Below are 21,799 nucleotides of genomic sequence, written 5' to 3' on the forward strand. Positions count from 1 at the left end.
AATGCACTAGGGGGTCATTTACTTAAAAGGAAGCAATAGCGTGGTCAAAAAAGAAGGGGACATGAAGGTCTGCAGATCTGTGATGGAGTCCTGGCTCTGCTGCCATCTCTATGTACAACATATACTTCTAGCAGTAAGATGGAAAAAAATACCCTGAAAAACCCTTATTCACAAACACCTAGATGCTAGGTAAACACCAAGCATATTTCAAAAATATTTAGCTAAATTTCCAAGAAAGGAAGGGAAATTCTTGGGGCCTAAACGTGAATTCAAGTGAGAAGGTGACTACGTAGATTAGATTAGTCCTCAGCAAACATTCACTCCTTTCCCACCACCTCCGTAGGAGCAGAATACTTCTTCCCTCTCCTGTGGGCTCAGGCAAGGCATGTGATTTGCTTTGGCCAAAGGGATGTTAGCAGATGTGATCTAAACATAGGCTTAAAACGTCCTCGCATATAGGGCTAGTCCTCTTCAAGAACGAGTCTCAGGCAGCTGCTGGTCTGTGGCAGATGAGAAATACGAGAAGTAGACCTAGATCTTACCAACAGCTTAGAGTTAAGACCAAGTGAACCTAGCCTATATCAGCTGAATCCAGATGTGTGAGAAATGATCATATGACACTGAATTCTGAAGTGTGTTTGCAGCATTATTGCTGTGAAAATTGACTTAGGATATGAGTTTGCTCTGGGGTCAACTGTTTTGTTTTTTTGAGATATAACTGACACATAACATTCATTTCAGGTGTACAACAAATTTATCCAATCTAGTGTGAAATTATCACCATGATATGTCTATTGAAGATCCATCACCATGCATGGCCACAAGATGTTTTTCATGGATCAACTGTTGGTTCCAGATGCCTAGAACCTTGGCTGTTGCAAGAGAGGAAAGAAAGCATTTGGACCCAGAGTGCAGAGTTGAAATTGAAATTCTTACATACAGCTGGGAGTCCCAAGATGAGGTGAGTTAGGAAAAAACACGCCTGCTGGCAAAATCAACACAAGGAAATTCTAGGTGAAGGCTCTGGGCATTCAAAAATTTTTCTTGTGATATCTTTGTTAGGTTTTGGTATCAAGATAATATTGGCCTGACAGAATGAATTGGGGAAGTGTTCCCTCCTTTTCTTTTTTGGAAGGAAGATTTTGTGAAGAATTGGTATTGATTCTTTTTTAAATGTTTGGTAGAATTCACTAGTGAAGTTATCTGGTCCTAGGGTTTTTCGTCTGTATGGGCGGGGGGTAGTTTTTTTTTTTTTTTATTATTATTAATTTAATCTGCTTACATGGTATAGGTCTATTCAGATTTTCTCTTTCCTCTTGCATCGGTTTTGGTAATTTGTGTCTCTCTAAGAATTTGTCCCTTCATTTGTTGGCATAAAACTGTTCATAGTATCCCTTTATAATGTTTTTTATTTCTGTTAGCTTGGTAGTAATGTTCCATCTTTTGATCCTGACTTCAGTAATTTGAGTCTCATGTCTTTTTCTTGGTCTGTCTGGCTAGAGGGTTGTCAATTTTGTTGATCTTTTCAAAGAACCATCATTTGATCTGAAATTTGTTTTTAAAACAAAATCCAGTCTTTTGGTACAGTTGGGTCCAGAGAAAGATAGAAAATTGTACTTTAATGGAGAGTATAGCTGACTCATGGAGGGAAAATCAATCTGTTAAGAATAGGGAAGAAATTAGAACTCAGCATTCCAAATGCTTGACTTTGAAATTTGGTCTTTGATTGCTTTTGTTCTGTTGTTGTTGTTGTTGTTGTTGTTATTATTATTAAGTTTTATTTGTTCATTTTGAGAGAGAGTGAGAGAGAGCATGAGCAAAGGGACAGAGAGAGAGGGAGAGAGAGGATCCCAAGCAGGCTCTGTATCATCAGCCCAGAGCCTGACAAGGGGCTAGAACCCACAAACTGAGAGTATGTGAGCCAAAATCAAGAGCTAGATGCCCAACTGAGTCACCCAGGCGCCCTCTTGTCTGTTGTTATTAAGATTCTATTGTAAGATGCCTCTGACTCTTTGACCTAGTCACCTCCCCTTCCCAGTTCTTACTTTCCTCATCTACAAATAAAAGGGTAGTGGTCATATTAAAAAGAAAATGGTGGTCCTGAGGAGCACTATTTACTGAGTACCACTTTGTGCTGGGTCCTGTGCTGAGCCCCATTACATGCATCTCACAAATCACAGCCACACAATTGGAGAGGACTCAGGAACACATTCCTATAGCCAGAGGCACTTGCTGGGTGGGTGACCATCATTGCTGCCTACATGTCCCCTTGTCTCCCCTATGTGTCTAGGGGCTCACAAGAGTCATTCCTGGGGTAGGGGAGGGTACAGAAACCCTGACTCCGGGGCAGCAAAGGGCCTCCTAAGCTCTAGCACACATCACCTCTGGAGATAGATGCTCATTAACTACTGACGCAGCCCAGGTGGCCACTACCTAGCTGAACTACTGCACTTGGAAGAGGTATCTCCATTCCATAAATTTATTGACCTTGTATGGAGCAGTTCATAGGTCATTTTCTGTGCAGGATTAGCTCCAGGTCTGAAGGGCCTGGTCAGCATGGGTGGAGCGGTCATAAAGACTTGCTCTGGAAGGATAACCTTGGGCAAGCCATTTATCCTCCCAGAGGCTGGCTTTCCTTGTCTGCAATGGGGATAAGGAACATGTCCACAACAGACAATGACTGGACCCTTCCATGGGCCAGACGCTAAGCTAACACTAGTCATTCAACTCATTTAATCCTCCGCACAGCCCAGTGAAGTACTAGTACCAGCTTCATTGTAGGGAGAGGAGAACTGAGATTTGGCAAGGCTAAGTAACCAAAGCCATGGAGCCAGCGAGTGGAGGGACTGAGCATTAGACCTGGACGTCTAACTCTATGGTCTGAGAATTAGCCATTCTGACACCACCTCACAGGCTTGTTCAGACAACTCAGCGCCAGTGCCACGCGCACCTAGCACAGCGCTCTGGAATACCTTGACTTCCTTTCCCAGAGTATGACCCGGGCTCATGACAGAGCTCACAGCAAGCTGTAAGAACAGCCAGGGCCCAGGATGCGGGAGACAAAAGCAACCCCAATCTTATGGGGGCTCGCAACAGCCCAGGGCAAGTAGCCCATTTCTTGCACTTTTCCCTCATGTTTTCTGTGGGTTATTACAAATGTCAGGACGGAAGTCACCAACTGATCCTCTGAAACTTCCTTCCTTTCTGTCTCTGCATGTTCTCTCTTCCACTTCTGCTGTTTGTGGCCTTCATCAGGCACTGATCTGGCTTAAGCTTGGTGAGACCCCCCTGGATACACCCTGGCTGGATGGCTGGACTCCCCTCCACCGCCCCAACAGGCTCCCAGCACATCCAGTTCCCTCCAGCTCCCCCTGAGGGAAAATCCCCTGCAGGCCACCTTCTTTGTCTACTCACACCAGGGGGCTCACCCATTACACCTCCTAAGTCTCTCTCTGCAGCTCATATGTCTCTCCTGAGTTTCCAGGTCCTTCCATCCAAATGTCTCTTGGGCTACTTTTACCTCCAGCCAGCAGGCCTAGAGGACACTTATCGTCTTTCCCCTAAAACCTGCTTCTGTCCTGGCATCAGTATCACTACACTCCTAGTTACTTGAGAGAATTCAAACGCTGAAGCCGACAGGGAAATTCTGTAAAGGAGCCACACAGAGCCAGGGGTCTCTAATCCAAGTCCAGGTAACAATCTAGTCTGCTTCCTAAAACATCCCTGTCTGTCTGAAGTCCACACAGAAAATAAGCACCACAACAGATCAGTATTGGATACAGTATGAATTCCCAAAAGCTTCCTTCTCTTTGGTTAGACAAATGATAATAGCAGCATGTAGGGGATAAGCTTAGGAATTCCTCGGGCTTACACCCATGGGTTAACAAGACATAAAGAAATACAAAGTCATAAAACGCTCAATCCTGAGTTTGGGCAAATCAGACTGGCACCCCAAGAATAGGGGGGTGTAAAGGCACCCCGAGAATAGGAAGGTGCAAAGGTGCCAGGAATAGGAAGGTGCAAAGGCACCCCAAAATAGAGAGGGGGTGCAGAGCCCCCAGAATAGAGAGGGAGAGGCAAAGGCCTAAAATAGGAATGGCACAAAGATGCCCAATACATAGGTATATGAAATAAACAAGATTAGATATTCAGGGTGGAAGCACCCCAATTTAGTACTATAGCAGAAAAGCCACTTTCACAGGAGAATAGGGCCAGGTTAGGTAAATCGGTGAATTGGACTATGGACCACTGCGTTGCAGACAAAGCAGCCCAGAATGGAGATGGTTAACAAAAGAAGAAGTACCTTACTAACCCTGAGGTTACTCCCCCTACCTGTCTCATCCCCTAGGCTAAGATAAACAGAGGTGCACTCTCGTGTCTGCTGTAAACAACCTTCCTCCTGGTACCCAGATTTTGTTTTGTATTAACCCAAACCCCTCACCCCAAATATTCTCAAGGCTCCCTTTCCCTCATGTCCACAAGTTAATGTTCACAGATTCATTGTCCCTTTGTGCACGTCCATCGCCATGTTTGTAAGCCTTCTGATCCTAATAAAAACGGGGCAAGGACCCTTATTCGGGGCTCTTGTCTTTTCCCAGACATTAGCCACCTCTTGCTTTAATCCTACATCCCGCTTTTTTCCTAGACAAGAGAGAACTTTAGACCCAGAGTCTATGACAGCAGCAAACAATATTTATAAAGTACTAAGCACAGTTCTAAAGCAGTTTGCATGCATTAACCCATTTAACTCCCACACTAATCTTGTAGGGCAAGCACTATTGTATTCACTTTTACTAAAAACTTAAGTGAAACAGAGAAATCAAACAAGATGCTTAGGACAGCACAGCCCATGACTGGTGGAGCCAGGATACAAATCCATGCAGTCAGCCTCTAAAATTCAGGCCATATTACTATCTTCTTAAAAACTATTTAAATCAAATCCTGCTAGCGGGAAATTGTATATACATGAATAATAAATGAAAAAGTAGCTGAGAAATTATCAACATACAGTAAATTAAACATATTAAAATTGAATTAAAAAAAAAAACTAAAGGTATGAAATTCCAGACTTCAAGTTTTATTACAAAGTGGCAATAATTAAAACAGTATGGTACTGGCATAAAAATAGACACATAGATCAATGGAACAGAATAGAAAACCCAGAAACAAATCCACAGTTATATGGTCAATTAATCTTCGACAAAGAATGAATGAGTATACAATGGGAAAAAGACAGTCTCTTCAACAAATAGTGTTGGAAAAACTGGACTGCTACATGCCAAGGAATGAAACTGGATCACTGAATTAAAGACCTAAATGTGAGACCTGAAACCATAAAAATCCTTGAAGAGAGCACAAGCAGTAATCTCTCTGACATTGGCTGTAACAACATTTTTCTAGATATGTCTCCTGAGGCAAGGGAAATAAAAGCAAAAATAAACTATTGGTACTATATCAAGACAAAAAGCTTCTGCACAGTGAGGGAAACAATCAACAAAACTAAAAGGCAACCTATGGAAGGTACTTGAGAAGATACTTGCAAATGACATGTCCAATAAAGGACTGGTATCCAAAACATATAAAGAACAGATACAACTCAATACCCCAAAACCAAATAATCCTATTAAAAATGGCAGAAGACATGACACTTCTCCAAAGAAGACATCCAGATGTCCAACAGACACATGAAAAAATGCTCAACATCAGTGATTATCAGGGAAATGCAAATCAAAATTACAATAAGATATCACCTCACAAGCCTGTCAGAATGGCTAAAATAAAAAACACAAGAAATAAGTGTTGGTGAGGATGTGGAGAAAAAGGAACCCTCTTGTGCTGCTGGTGGGAATGTAAACCGGTACAGCCACTGTGGAAGACAGTATAGAGTTTCCTCAAGAAATTAAAAATAGAACTACCCTACAATCTAGTAATCACGCTACTAGGTATTTACCCAAAAAATACAAAAACATTAATTCAAAGGGATACATGCATCCCTATATTTATTGCAGCATTATTTACCAAATTACGGAAGTAGACCAAGTATCCATCAATAGATGAATGGATAAATAAGAGGCGGTACACACACACACACACACACACACACACACACAATGGAATATTATTCAGCCATAAGAAGAATGAAATCTTGGCATTTGCAGTAAGATGGATGGAGCTAGAGAGTATAATGCTAAGTGAAATAAATCAGTCAGAAAAAGACAAATGCCATTATGATTTCACTCATATGTTTAAGAAACAAAACAAATGAGCAAAGGGAAAAAAGAGAAAGACAAACCAAGAAATAGACTGTTAACTATAGAAAACAAACTGACGGTTACCAGAGGGGAGAAGCGGGGGGTGGGGGGAGGGGAATGGGTGAAATAGGGGATGGAACTTAAAGAGTACACTTATCGAGATGAAAAATAAAATGAAACTCAGGTAAAAAATTTTTAAAAAGTAGGTTGCAGGGGCGCCTGGGTGGCTCAGTCAGTTAAGTATGCCACTTTTGATTTCCACTCAGGTCATGATCTCATGGATTCGTGAGTTTAGGCTCCACATCGGGTTGTGCATTGGCAGCACAGAGCCTGCTTGGGATTCCCTCTCTCCCTCTCTCTCTCTCTCTCTGACCCTCCCCCGCTGTGCATGTGCAAATTCTCTCTTAAATAAATAAAAAAAAAGTAGGTCGTATACAATCACTCTGGAAAAAAAAAAGTTAACAATTTGATGCGTTTCACATATGAGGACACTTGTGACACGATCATCACATTACATTCAATATGATCTCAGTTATGCGTATACCTGTATCGACAATGAAGAGGAAAGAGATATACCACATGCTAAGAATGCTGTCTGGGAGACAGGATCATGGGTAACTGAAAACCTATACCTTTCTAGATGTTTCTAATTTCCTACAAAGAATATGCACTACTTTAACAATCAGAAGCACAAATGTAGTATTTTAAAGAAATGATGTGACGAATTAAAAATAAAGCCCCTCACCCTCTCCCCAGGACCACATCCCTGCAGGGATCACACCAGATCACTGTAAGCTCCAAAGAAGGGGCTGTCTGCAACGTGGCCGGCCCCTCGGTCCCACTGCACTTACTGTATTTCGGTTCCCAGATGCTTGAGGGAAATATTCTGAAGGGCTAAGGGCATGGCAGGCACCGGCTGCAAGGCGGCTGCCACACCCACGAGCCCAGGGGGCGTTTGCACAGGGCACAGGAACTCCTCCAGCTCCACTTCCTCTTGCTCTGCGGAACAGAGAAACAGGGTAATCATCCACCTGGGTCGCTGCACTTGTACATACGAGACAGAGGCGCACTGGGCTGGGTTCCCACTGGGAGCAGGTGGGAGTCAGTGGGCTGCCTGAGCAAGCCTTCTTTGGCAGGTTAAGAGCAGCCAAAGAGGCAGGCTTTTCATTAAATGTTCTTCCAGGAAAATGATGCATCTTACTGAGAAAGTCTTCCTGAAAACCTTGTTAAAATATGCAGAACTGCTGATACTTCTACATCTGAGAATCTACCCTAAAAACGTTACCTGACATGCAGACAAAGCTTTATGAGCCAAGGGGTTCATCCTGGCACCGTCTGTCCTCACACTGGAAATAACTCCCTCAAACTAGAAGTAAAGTTCTGGGGAGGGGTTAAACAAATCATGATGCCTTCTGAAAATAGGATGTTACTCAGCCGTTTAAAACAACACTAATGAAGAATGCTTAAAATCATGAGGAACAGGTGTGGGATATAAAAACAGCTAGTAAAAAAATTGGGTTAGAGCATCATGATCTCAACTGTAGAGAAAGTCTCACAGAAATACACTCTGTGGTATGGACAGAGGTCAGAAGTGCATGGTGGGATCAGAAGCAGGCTGCCCTCATTATCGCTTCGTGTTTTTGCCCAAATTGTCTATGCTAAACATGGGTTATTTTTTATAAACAGAAAGATAATGTTTACTCATCAAAAGTAGAAGTTTATGAACAGATTTTATGACATGGAGGCATTAGGGTCACAATACGTAGTACCGTAGAGCAAGGTAGGGTGTTTGTATTATTATATGATCTGAAATACGTTTAAATAAAAGGCAAGTGGGGGTCATAATGTAATGTGAACACTGGCTGTCTCTGGGTGATAGGATTATGGCTACTTTTTCTTCCACTTTTCTACTTTTTGTAAATGTTCTGCAACGATTCTTATACAGTGAGTGCTTCAAAACACTTAACATTAAGGAACGTTTTGAGGCTAAGGTAACATTATTTGAAGTATAAGAGAGAGGAGGTGAAATACTCAGAAGTTAGTTTTGAGTGTTACAAAAAGCAGGGGAGGATTAAGACCACCTATTGGGCGGCAGGATCTGGATCAGGCAGCTCCTGAGACACGGAGGGCAGCAGGCCCTCCACTGGCCTTCCACTGGAGCCCTCTCACTGAGAGGGTGAAATGTAGGGGAAGAAGGAATTTTACCTTTGCACTCCATTTTCAAACAGGGTGCAGGTGCAAAAACATTGACTACAACCGCAGGGGCGGGGGAGCTGTTCCATCTACTCACAAACAGACTTTGCAATCAATATATTTAATTCCTAATAGGCCCTGTCACATCCGGCAGATGGGCCACGACTTGGCCCAAGTCATTCTTTTGAGCTCCCTGTCTTCAATTCACTCTCTCACCAAACACTTCTGGCATCTGCCCTGAGGTTTCTGGTGGAGCTGGAGAAAGTTAGATAATCAAAGGCATAGGAAGCTCCCAGCTTAAGGAGCAGGGAGAAGTGTGCACTTCAGGAAGACCAAGTGAGTAGAAGATGGAGGGCAGGCCAGGCAAGGTGCGGGCGAGTTCTGGGAGATGAAGACAGATTGTTTCACCACAAGTCAGGAAAGGCTTCCTGGAGGAAGGGCACTCGAGCAGGGCCTAGAGGGCTGGAAAGGATTTTGAACTGCTAAAGGAGTGAAGGAGGATGCCAAGAGGGAACAGAGGAGATGGGGCTGGGAAGGACAAATGGGCAGGAGGGGGCTAATAGGGGATCTCATCTGGCTGGACCCACGGGACCCCTGAGGGTTTCAGCAAAAGCTCCAAAGAACCTGGGTTACAGCTGTGGTGTTGGAAGAACCGAAGCCAATCCACGTTTCTGTTAGAAGGGTGCTGTGACCAGACTGGAAATCGCATTTTCTCTTCTGGCCCCAGGTTCCCCATTTTTAAATTAAAAAAAAAAAAAAAAAATTTTTTTAATGTTTATTTATTTTTGAGAGACAGAGAGAGCGAGCAAGCTGGGGAGGGGCAGACACAGAATCCGAAGTAGGCTCCAGGCTCTGAGCAGTCAGCACAGAGCTGGATGCGGGGCTCGAACCCACGAACGATGAGATCACGACCTGGGCCGAAGTCAGATGCTCAACTGACTGAGCCACTCGGGCGCTGCATGGTTCCGCATTTTTAAAATGGGAAGGATACTCTCCATCCTGTCTCCTTCGGAGGTAAAGTATATCAAAATATTTAGGAAACCATAAAAGCCCCATTCTGTGGACTTGCATCTTTCTTTTTTAATTTTTTTTTTAACGTTTATTTATTTTTGAGACAGAGAGAGACAGAGCATGATTGGGGGAGGGTCAGAGAGAGGGAGACACAGAATCTGAAACAGGCTCCAGGCTCTGAGCTGTCAGCACAGAGCCCGACACGGGGCTCGAACTCACAGACTGTGAGATCGTGACCTGAGCCAAAGCCGGCCGCTTAACCAACTGAGCCACCCAGGCGCCCCATGGACTTGCATCTTTCAAAAGTAGTCTTTAATCCAGACTTTGAGCTGATTCAAAATAATTACGGTTTTCTTGTTTATCAATACTTTAACCATCTTTAATCTCCCTCATGCAGAAGAAACAAAAAATGTACAATTTGCCTAAGATTTTTAATGTCTTGGCAAGTACTTCCCTAACTGCCAATATCTGTTCTCTTTTAATGTCCACCTTTGGCCCTAAATCCACCCTGAGGCCACACGAACTAAGCCTTGGGGGTGAATGTCACCCACTGGCTGGATTCACCAGTGAGGAAACAGTGGCTCAGGAGGATTTTCGTGGCCAGGGTCACACAGCCGGTAGCAGAGCCACGCACTCAAACACAGTTCCTTGCTTGTCCACTAAAACCACGTGGCTTGTCAGAGCAGGTTTTGTGGCAGGCGGACAGTTCCAAGATGAGAGGGGCTGCCCGGGAAGGCCCAGTGGGAAGGCCCCCAGCGCGAGGAGGTGTTTGAGAGATGGGTGGCACGTGACAGTGATGTCACAGTGAAGGTTAGCACTTCCTGTGGGTAAGAGGATTGGTCTGGGGCCTCTGGGCCTCTCTCCAAGGCCGCACAAGGAATTCTCAGCAGCGTTCATCCGAATTCTCCCTTTGCCTGAGCTGCAGGGGCTGCTCCACCACCAGTAGGAAGTCACTGCCCAACCAAAGGGCCTGGGCCAGCCAGTCACTTCCCTGCAGGGCCCTGGACATGGTGGTGGCCTCCTCGGCATAAGGAGGGGGTTATGAGCCTGCAGATTCGGGTTCAAATTTCAGTGCGGACATTTTCTTGCTCTGCTACCTTGACCAGGTAGGTCCACTGGCCTCTGGGGGCCTCAGTTTCTTCTTCTGTAAAATGGGTACAACACTACCTCATAAGATTGACGTGAGGATTAGATGACATGAAAGAAACACGTAAAGTGTTAGAAACGGTGTAAGTGGTATGCATGTTTTTACAACAATATATTCTTACCCAAGTGCTATTTTGTGTAAATCGTGTCCTACTTTGGCAACATATTATCATTAATCTGCTGGTTTGCCCTTGATCTTTCTCAGCTCTTGTGGAGACCAACGTTTAGGTAAAGCATGAAATAATGGTGTAAACGCTTAAAAGCTGCAGACAACGTGCCTTGCAGATTGCTCAACAGCAGTGATAGGACACTTTTTACCAGATGAAGTGTCTGTGACTCAAAGGCAGATGTGAGTCAGTTGGCTTTCAGTGTCCCGGAGCCGGCTCTGCTTCCTCCCAGAAAGGGTGGGGACCGGCTGTGGGGCAACCTGCTCCAGACAGCAAATCCAGGTCGCTCACAGCTCCACAAATGTCCTTCTGGGTGGGCCGGGAAAGGTTCGCAGGGGACATGATCCGGAGGGTAAAGGCCCACATCCCAGCTTCCTGCATCTCCTACCAGGGTCCTCCTTGGGAGACTGGTGTCCTGGTCATTATGACAACTGCTCTCTCCCTCCTCCACCCCCCGGCCCCCCGCCACGTCTCCAGTAGGAGCTGGCCCGGGAGAGGCTCACTAAATGTAGTAAACCAAAGCCACAGAATTCAAGAACCTGGAAAGGATTCAGCACAGCAGAAGAACCTGTGGGATCCCAAAGCCAGTTCAGTTCCAATTTCAGTTCCGGACACACCAGAATTCTGTCATCAGGAGGGTTTCTTGTCACTGCAAATCTGAGGCTGATCTCGGCCAATTGTGCCAACTCAGGCTGCAGTTTCCCACACCAGGCAGGGCTGTCTGGCTCTCTGGCGGAGAGAGGGTGGGTTGCAAGTGCAGACGCACAAACAAACGCTTCCCCAGAGAAAGCCCTTACTCACATGAAACACCCAGAAGGTTCTCGGAAGAAATGACTGATAATTACTATTAACAACTGAAAAGAGCAGTTATGTTAAGAGTAGTAATGTACACATACACATATAACAACAAGTTATTAGAACAGTTACTATGTATTGAGCACTTACTGTGTGCCTGGCATTAGTCTAAGGGCTTTACCTTCCTTTCCTCATTTAATTATAGAATCCAATGCAATCGCTCACAAATATCCAATGTGCCAGGTAGGGCACCTGGTACTGGGACACAAGTGACAAAGATATGGTCCCCACCCGAGGGCAGGGACCTACAAGGATGCTGTAAGGAGAACACAGCGTGACAGGCCTTGTTAGAACCATGCGAAAAAAGCGTCAAGGGCTCATACAGAGTCCAGCCAGCCTAGCACTGGGAGGCTTCCAAGGGGAGCCTGGCAGGAGTAGGAGGCGACACTGGAGCGTGGCTATGAAGAATAAGCGGGAATTTGCCAGGCAGACAAGCTTCTGGTGCTGCTGAAGCGCACACGGCGTGAGGCGGGCACTGGGGGAGCAGGCAGAGGTGAGCCGAGGGAGGATGAGCCCTAGGCACCGGGCTAAAAAGCTGGGCCTCGGTCACAGGTGGGGCGGCTCCAGCGCTCACTTTAGAAAGTCCGCTCGGCCTGCAGTGGGGAGGATGGGTCTGAGGTGGCGGGCCGGTTCACAGGCACGGGTGAGGAGGCTACTGTGGTTTTCCAGCCAGGGGCTATGAGGCCAGAGCCAAGGTACAGCAGCGAGGAGGGGCCGGCCTGGTGCGGACACCAGAGGGCGGACACAGCCAACATGGTGACCGACCGGCCTGGCCAGCCCAGACTGCCGAAGGGGCGAGGGCAGCGCCCTGTTACCGGACAGCCGGGTGAATAAAAGGCCATTTAACGACGGGAAAGAAACTGGGGGAGCAGATGGTCAAGGGCAGAAGAGCTCGGTTTGGGACACGGAAAACACTTGGGTACAGAGTTCTAGAGGTGCCTGGCCACAAGTCGCGCCCTCGCCTATTCGGTCTCCCTGCTAACCGAGGATGAGGCGTTACAGACATGCTGCAGCTCTGAGCTGGGACAAGGCTCCGAGCCCTTACAGGGGCAGCTGGGGGTGGTCTGTCCTGATTCTCTACCTGCCAACCATATGGCTGGCTGCAGCGTGGGGGTGGGAGGGTGTGATCTCCAGGACTCCTCCATACTTGGATGTTCTAGGATTTGGGATCAAGCAACTTCCTTTGTAGGCCACGTGGAGGTGAAGGATTCCGCCTTAAGGGAATACTACGGGTAAAATCACTGACCTACCCAACGCACACACAGAAGCATTTGTGTAGGAGGCAGCAACAATAACTGCATGTTCTCATTACCCTTCTGCACAGCAACCCCGTGAGAGTCTCATTTCTTCGGACCTTCCCATTGGGTCATCGTAACAGTAGCTGATGCTTATTGCGCTCTGACAACGTGCGGCATGCTTCCAACCACTTAAGGTGTATGGACTCATTTGATTTTCATAACAACCCTAAGAAGTAGGTATGGTTTATCACGCTCATTTTATACGGAAGGAAACGGAAGCTCAGGAAGATCAAGCAACTGACTTTTAAGACCACACAGGATTAGGATTTGAACCCAGACGTCCTGGCCTCAGGGCCCGTATTCTTGCCCTTGACACTACACTGTGCCCTAACTGATCCTGAGTCACATCCCTGGCTCTTTGCTTCTTTAGCAGAGGCTCCTCCCACTCACTCCCAACAGGAGGGGAAAGGCTTGGTCACCAAGACCCCTGGGTGTGTGTGCAGGAGGCGAACCCATTGGGTACCTAGCTCGAGGCGCAGGGCGGGCCCATTCCCAGCCAGGGTGGCATCAGGGGCGACGGGAGGTGCAGGCGGGCTGTTGTGGAACTCCCAGCGCTTCATCTGCAGCTGCTGCAGCCAGTACAGCATCACTTGCTTGGTGGCGGCCTGAGAAGCACAGGGGTTAATTGGTATGGCCCTGTGCCCTCAGCGTGGCACTGGGTGTGGGGTGCAGGAAGGTCATGGGAGGCTTAGTGACTCTCTCCCTCCCAGGGAAAACAACTATCACTGCAGATGGGTGCCTGCTTCTGAAACACCACCTGCTTCTTGGCCCCAGAAGAGAATCAGGCATCAGTCCCAAACTTACAGGTTCCTTAACCTTTCTGGGTCTCAGTTTTCCCATCTGTACTATGGTGAAGATACCACTCATGTCCTGGGGCAGTTATGAGGATGAAATGAGGTAAGGGAAGTGAAATGCCCAGCATAGTACCAGACACACTGGAGGTGCTCAAAATGTGCTCACTGGACAAAGGAATTTGGAGGGGATAAGAGAGGGAAAGAACTTTGAAATTCTGACCTGAGTGGGGCCCCAGCACCTCATTGTGCAACATCGCAATGTCTTAACTGACTGTGATATTGCGATTTATAAGAAACGTATATTTGATCATTCAAATGACCCAGATATATTTCTCATATGTATTTGATCTTTGTCCATGGTTTCTGGCTCACAGCTCCTAAAGCCCTTGGAACTTCCTGGGATAAGGGCGATAAAGCTGACTTTTGTTGTGTTCATACGTTAACTCTTGGAAAGCCCTTAGGGAACCTAATGAGGGGGACTGGTTGCCAGGAGAACCAAACATGTGATTAGAGGCTTGGAACTTTCAGTAGGCTTTATACCCTGCATAGAGCCCAACTCAGACCTTGAACTCAGGGCCCTGAGATCAAGACCTGAGCTGAGATCAAGAATCAGATGCTTAATCCATTGAGCCACCCTGAGATGCCCCAAGGCTTGGAACTTTCAGTCCCACCCCTACCCCCCAGAAAGAAAGAGGCTGAACCAGAGAATAGCCAATGACTTAGTCAGTCATGACTATGTAATGAAGCCTCCATAAAAACCCAAAGGACTGGGTTTGGAGAGCTTTTGAGTTGGTGAACATGGAGATGTGGGGAGAGTGGCATAGCTGGAGAGGGCATGGAAGCTCCTACCCCTTCCCCATACCTTGCCCAATACACTTCTTCATCTGGCTATTGATTGGTATCCTTTATCATATCCTTTAATAAACTGGTAAACATAAGTGTTACCCTGGGGGTTCTGGGAGCCCCTCTAGCAAAATAATCAAACCTAAGGAGGAGGTCACTGGAAACTCCAATTTGTAGCCTGCTGTCAGCAGCACAAGTAACAGCCTGGGGCTTGTGACTGGCATCTGAAGTGAGGTGTGGAAGTGAGGTGGGAAGTCTCGTAGGACTGAGCCCTTAACCCATGGGATCTGATGCTGTCTCCGGGTAGACAGTGTTAGAATTAAGTTGAATTCTAGGACACCAGCTGGTGCCTGCGAATTGCTTGGTGTTGTGGGGGGATCCATGCCCCATGTTTGAATTGGGTCCAAGAATCCTAAAAGACTGACTTTTTATGGAACAGAGAGAATCCTTCCTCTGCTTTGGGGATGCACTGAAATCATGGATTTGGTTGGGGACTGGAAAGCCATATGCACACAGTAACAACACAGTGGCACCCTCCAGGCACCCCAAACAAGGTAATGGTTGATACTGGTCATTCATTTCCCAGCACTGGATGGTCCAAATACCTACTTTCACATCTATTACGTTGTTGGATCCTCCAGGAGGGAGGCAGGGCAGGAGTGATCAGCCTTCAACAGATGGAGAAACTAAGGCTCTGAAGTTGCCCAGGCAGGTGGTGGTAGAGCTGGTCCCGGAACCCGGGTCTCCCCTTTTAGACCAGAGCTTTGTGGCACTTTATGGCCAGGGGACTGTGGCTTACACAGAGAAGGGCTGAGATCACCTGGGCCACAGCAGCCAGGCAGCTCGCTGGGAGTGGATGGTGAACTTCACAGAGTTGCCCACAATCAAGGCCAGGTGAGAACACCAGCAGGCAGCAGGCTATGGGCAACCAGGGCAAAGCTCCCCCTTCTAAGTGATCCACAGATGATGGGTGCATGAGGCCAGGGGCTCCATGAGAGAGGACCTGGGCCTGTCAGGAGGTGCCACATGAGATAAAATAATGCCTACCAGTCTTCTCTTTCCATACACTCTCCCTAAGAGACCTCAGTGCTACCCAGGCCTTCACCATGACCCTGTGCTGACAAGCTCCCAGCCCATACCCAAATACCTCATTTTAGTAATTCATTGGACAAGTGTATATTGAGCACCTACTATTCATGTCATGGCCCCATCCTCTTAGAACTTAAGAGTCTACCAAAGGGGTGTCCTACGGCCTCCCCAGCCTGGGTTCCCTAGGTCGTGGCTGGCCCAACTAAGCAGTCAGCCACCCCTCCCTTGCGTTCCTCCTCCCTCACATCCCTAGTCACCCCCATCGGTCTTCCTCCCCCGTCACAGCTCTAGCTCAGCCACCATTCTCTCTCGATCACCTCCAGATGGACTCCCTGCTCAGCAACCTTGCCTTCTCATTTTTTCTCTACCCAACAGCCACACTGAACCTTCTAAACATTCTAATCTCACAGGGCTTCCTTGCTTAAAGTTCTTCAACAATCTCCCACAACCTATAGGACAAAGTCCAAGCTCCCAGGCCTACCTCACAAATGCCCCACGCTTGGGCCTCCACTCTCCCACTCCATCTTTTGGGCCCCTCTGTACCCCAGGCTCCTGTGATCTGCCTGGACACTCTGGGCTGTATCCTGTTTCTTGTCTTTGCTCATGGGGCTCTCTCGGCCAGGAATGCCCTTCTTCCTCTTGTCTGTTCATAGAAAACCGAATCCCTTTTTCAGGACTCAGATGTCATCCCCTCTGTGCTGCGCTCCTGGATGGACCCTTCCACTCAGTGGAACTGACCCTCCTGTTCACCATACTTGTCTGGTACAGACTTATCAGGGCGTCTCTAAGGAACATTTCATGTGTGTGCCAGGCCCCCTGTGAGTTCTCTCACCAGACCTTAAGCTGTTTGAGAACCAGGGGGCAGGTCTGATTTGGCTCCATACCCTGGTGTTTAGCACCGAGCCAGGCACACACATAGATCAATGGAACAGTAAAAGCCATGTGTTCAAGACTCTGTAGACAGCAGTTAGCCTGTGGGAGGAAACACATGACCCGTAAACCACCTGATCTCTAAAGTGCCTGCCTTCCCTGGCCTGGAATTCCTGGTTTGCATTATTTTGTCTGATTTTCCCAGCCTGGTCACTGGCCAGGCCCAGCCATCAAAGGGGAACTGAAGCTGTGGGCTACATACAGGGCGCTCAGTAGATTCCCAGTTGGCTGGAAGTGGGGGTCAAGGAGCAGGAAGACGGGGTGGGGATGGGGAGGCTGTCTCCTGGCACACTGTTCTCTGGGGTGTGTGAATCCTGGAATTCTTAACCCTGATCTGTCTTTCCACTTAAGTTCTGGGGCAACTCCTCCGGAAATGAACATTAGGACCTCAGTTCTATTACCATGTGGGTTCATTAAACAAATATTTATGGAGCACCCACTCGGGTGCTAGGCTGTATTCTAGATGCTGGGATTAATTCAATTTGTAGGTCCTGGATGCTTACACATCTTGTTTTAAATCTCACAAACTACCTAGATTCTGGGAGATTAAGTAACTAGCCCAGGGTTACACAGCTAGTTAATAGTAGCTGATGTAAAATTTGAATCCAAGCCTGTCTGATTTCAAAGCATATGGCCTTACCACTGTTTCAGGCATTCTCAGTTAAAGACGATAATAAAACAAAACCTACTAATGGTGAAACACATTGAGATAAGCCTCTATGAACATTCTAGGCCGATCAGTGAAACCTAAGTATTTTATCTCCCAATCCCTGCCAATGTTTGCTCAGCATTCAATTCCCTCCGCCAAAATATCAAGAAAAGTGATTCAGAGTCCTTGTCTTGAGAGGACTGCACAGCTCATATCTTTACTATCCTTCGGCCCCAAGTAAGAAAGTTAATGTAACTGCATTGTTAAGGCACACCAAAAAGTAAAAGTTTTGAAACAGTACTGAGAGGTACAAAGACTAAGGGATTTCAAGTGTGGGTTACACCACTCACTAGATGCCTGACCTCTGAAGTAACTGGCTGGTTACTTCATCTCTCCAAGACTCTGTTTCTTGATTCTAATGTGGGTACATCATTCCTGCCTGTTATGGGAGCTCAATGAGAAAATGGGTGCAAATGCGTCTTGGAATGCACTAAATCCTGGGCACCCACGGTTCACTGGGGGAGATCAGGGTCTGTAATACTCGTTCCAGTAAATTTACTGTGACCACCCACACGTGCCAGGCTGTGCCCTGGGAACTCATCCCGGCTTTAAAAGGAAAAAAAAAAACTGCCCCATTTACCTTCAGGGTAATAATTCGGCTGGGAGTCTTGATTTCAAAAGTCCCCTCCTCGGCGTCTGCCTTGCAGTCAAAGACCGCACTGGAGAGGTCGATGCTGTCCAAGGGATTGGCATCCTGCGCGGTCCGTGAATAATACAGGCGACGTTTCTTCTCGTCGTAGAAGAACCAGCGGGATTTCCAACCCCGGATGGGCCCTTTGCCGCCAAATTTATTTAAATAACCACAGAGTTTCTTGGGGGCCGCCTCCAGGGAACGGGAGCAGCTCTCCGACTCCTCCTGAGGCAACACCTCTGGGCCCCTGGCAGGCTCTTCGGACCTGAGGACCGAGGAGCTAGACTCTGCGGGGTTCTCCTGGGCGCCCTCCATCTCCACTAAAGACCGTCGAGGCACTGGAGGTCCGCAGCCAACTCTGGCCAAATCCCAGAGACTCAGCGGGTAACTCCCAAGAGCGAGAAATCTGGGCGGGGGCGGGGCCACGGGTGACGCGCCCCCCTGGAAACCGCAGGAATGCGGATGGCTACAGTAAATTAACCTTTGACGGCAAACCCAGGTGGGGCGGTTGGCCACGCCCCTCCCAAGCTCTCCGCAGCCAGGCCACACCCCGACACGCCCTCGGCCGGCTCTCCCCATCCCACCCGCTTCCGGCTTTCAGGCTCCGCCAAGTCAGCCATATTTAGTGAGGGCAGCTGCAGGGCGTGTGGGGGCCCTCAGGTTGAAAACACGGTGACACTGAGCAAAGTTAACTGGCGGCAGGGAAGCGGGAAGAGATGCCTGTCTCTGACTAGACTGCCTTGGTAACTCGTGTAATAAGGTAGAAGGATGGTTCTTCTTGCGTCTTAAGGGCAGTCCGTCTTTACCCCGCAGGTGCCGCGCGGGTTACCGTCGGACGGCGCATTCCGGGGCCATTGGCTGAGAGGGACGCCGGCTCGGTGACGCCACTTCCGGCGCAGCTCGGGGCGCTCTAGGTCTAGGGCTCTGTCCGCAGGCTTGTATCCCGCGTTACTTTAGCGCCGCGGTGACTCCCCCCTGACTTCCCCGGCTTACCCCGGTACTGTTCCCAACTTCCACTCACCACCCAACGGCTCTGGTCGCGTTGTGTAGGGCGATCAGGCTTGGCTGCTGCTAAATAATGATGCTAAAATCCTAAATAAAATATTTACAAATCAATTCTAGTATTTTACGAAGAATTATATGCTACACCTAGAAGGAGTTATTTTAGGGATATTTTAATAACAATAAAAAAATTACACCTGCAGTGCAAAAAATATGAGCATCTTAATATTTTCTAAAAAGGTATTTGATCAAATTCAACATCATTTCTGAAGTTTAACACTATTATTATGGAAATAATGTTTCAAAATTTCTTAATAAATCAGACATCTTGTTCTAGATTTTCTAGCTAAATAATGATAGATATTTGAAGGAATAATTATAATAATTTCAAATATATGCCTTACATCTGAAAAACTAAAGAGGTCTTCCCACTAATGTTCCAGGAGCTAATCCAGGATTCCACATTTGCTCATCATGTTTCCTTAGTCTCCTGTGAACTATGACATATTTCAGTTTTTCCTTGTTTTTTATGACCTGACAGTTTTGAAGGGTATTAGTCAACTATTTTGTAGAATATTGTGAATTTAGGTTTGTCTGGTGTTTTCTCATGATGAGAGGGGGGTGATAGGTTTTGGAGGAGACCAGGACAGAGGGTAAGTGCCTCTCTCATCACCTAATATCCAACTATGTGATATACACATGGTGATGGTAACCTCTGTCCCTTGGTTAAGATGGTTTCTGCCAGATTCCTTGGCTATAAAGTTACCATTTTCCCCTTTCAACACTCTGTTCCTTGGAATAGAGTCCCTGAATCTCTACCACAAGAAGCTCCACTTTCTGGGGGGTGGGGACGGTTGGTAGCATTTTCATTTTGTATAGCCTATTAGAATGATTCTGAAGCTTATTTCCAAGGGTGAGCAGGTGAGAATAGCCAAAAAAATTTTTTTTTAATTTTTTTTTTTTACATTTATTTATTTGTGAGAGACAGAGAGAGACAGCATGAGCAGGAGAGGGGCAGAGAGAGAGGGAGAGACAGAATCAGAAGCAGCGTCCAGGCTCCAAGCTGTCAGCACAGAGCCCAATGTGGGGCTCGAACCCACAAACTGTGAGATCGTGACCTGAGCCGAAGTCAGACGCTTAACCAACTGAGCCATCCAGGCGCCCCAAGAATAGCCAAAATTTTGAAGAAAAAGAGCAATTAGGATCTGGCCTACTACATACACAAATGTATTGATTCAACCAAAAAGTATTTAGTGGGCACCTACTGCCAGGTACCATTTAAAATACAGGGCTGCAGTGATGAATGGGACAAGGTCCCAGATCCCATGGGGCTGTCACCATAGTCCAAGGAGACAGGCCATAGACAGGTAAGCAAGTAAATGAACATGGTGACTTCAGATTCTCATACTTTCTGGGAAGAAAATAAACAGAATTATAAGAACAACAGAATGCAGTATTTCTGGTCCAGGGGCAGGCACATAAATGGAGCAAAGTAAATTCAGAAAAACATACAAATAAGTGTAGAAATGTAGCACAGGGAAGGGTTTCAAACTTTTTTTTTTCTTATTATCCCTAAAGGAGCCTTTTCAGGCTTTTCCCCCTGATCATCACCTCCCGTAAAATTTTAACACCATAAATATAATATGAATCTCTTAATGAACTGCATGTATATCTGTGATTTATATATACAAAGAGTAGGATTTTTCTTTTGTACCCCAAGAACCAATTTTGAACCCCTTGGGGTGATATTGTCCTTATTGAGAATGCATGTGATTGGAGTATAAGATAAAGTTAGAATTTCAAAACATTGGGGGACATGATAAGCTATTTATTTAGTAAGTTAGTTTAGGTATTCACCTAATATTGTGTATAAAAATAGTGTTTATGTAGATTAGAACATAATGCATAAAAATGAAACAATAATATATACACAATGGAGTGTTATTCAGCCTTAAAAAGGAAGAAAATTCTGATGCATGCTATAACATGGATTAACCTTGAAAATATTCTGCTAAGTGAAATAAACAAGACCCCAAAGGGCAAATGTTGCATAGTTCCCCTTACATGAGGTATCTAGAAAAGGAAAATTCACGGAGAAAGAAAGTATAATTGAAATTACTAGGGGTTGGGGAAGGGAGAAATGGGGAATTATTGTTTAATGGGTACAGAGTTTCTGTTTGGGATGATGAAGAACTTCTAGAAATGTAGAGTGATGATGGTTGTAGAATACTGTGAATGTACTTGAGGCCACTGAATTGTACACTTAAAAATAGTTAAAATGGTAAATTTTATTATGTATAATTTTACCACAATAAAATTTTTTAAGTGAAACCATAAGTATTTGAAGAAAATAAAGGCAAATGTATATGTAATCTTGGTTTGAGGGAAGGAAGCCTTTATAAGCATAACATGAAAAAGAGCACACAGAAAGCTAAAGATTGCTAGACTGTCCTTAGACATATTCCAAATGTGTGTACCAGAAAATATCAGGAACCACCTGAAAAGACAAGTGCAAGGTGAGAAAATTATCTGAAACACATTTGTAACACATATGATGCAGGGTTAATATTTATAAGCTGCACACACAAGTCAGTAAGTCAAAGAAGCAATGAAAATAATGGACAAATCAACAATCCATTCACAAAAGAAAAGACTAAATGTGTAAAGAGCAAAACCTTTTAACCACTCCAGTAATTTTGACCTATAATTAATATTGGTCAGCTTTTTTTTTTTTTTGTATGTAATCTGTCCCTTGAATGGGGGCACATCAGTCTCCTAGAGGAGGGATCAGAGGAGAGTGATGTAAATTGGGACAAGGAACACAGAAAATAACTTGGCAGCTAGGTCAAAAGTCCTGGAACTTTGTGTGTCCTGTGGTTT

At 46.1% G+C, this 21,799-nt stretch overlaps 1 protein-coding gene across 3 annotated transcripts in view; it reads right to left on the reverse strand.

Moving 5' to 3' along the window:
• The window catches only part of TBC1D2 (TBC1 domain family member 2), a 55,952-nt gene extending 37,472 nt beyond the window's left edge, over nucleotides 1-18,480 (reverse strand). Inside the window, exons 1-3 of one of the 3 annotated variants that reach the window (XM_060609215.3) lie at nucleotides 17,867-18,477; nucleotides 13,385-13,526; nucleotides 7,103-7,250 (exon numbers count right to left, since the gene is read on the reverse strand). In XM_060609215.3, the coding sequence (XP_060465198.3) occupies nucleotides 7,103-7,250; nucleotides 13,385-13,526; nucleotides 17,867-18,232 (656 nt within the window). In that variant the 5' untranslated portion in view covers nucleotides 18,233-18,477. Of the gene's footprint in view, nucleotides 1-7,102; nucleotides 7,251-13,384; nucleotides 13,527-17,866 lie in introns of all 3 variants that reach the window. The other 2 variants (XM_060609216.3, XM_081790916.1) reach the window with 2 other exon arrangements.
• Nucleotides 18,481-21,799: the final 3,319 nt, after the last annotated feature.

Source organism: Panthera onca, chromosome D4, assembly GCF_046562875.1.
Source record: "Panthera onca isolate mPanOnc1 chromosome D4, mPanOnc1 haplotype 2, whole genome shotgun sequence".
NCBI classification, from domain to species: domain Eukaryota; kingdom Metazoa; phylum Chordata; class Mammalia; order Carnivora; family Felidae; genus Panthera; species Panthera onca.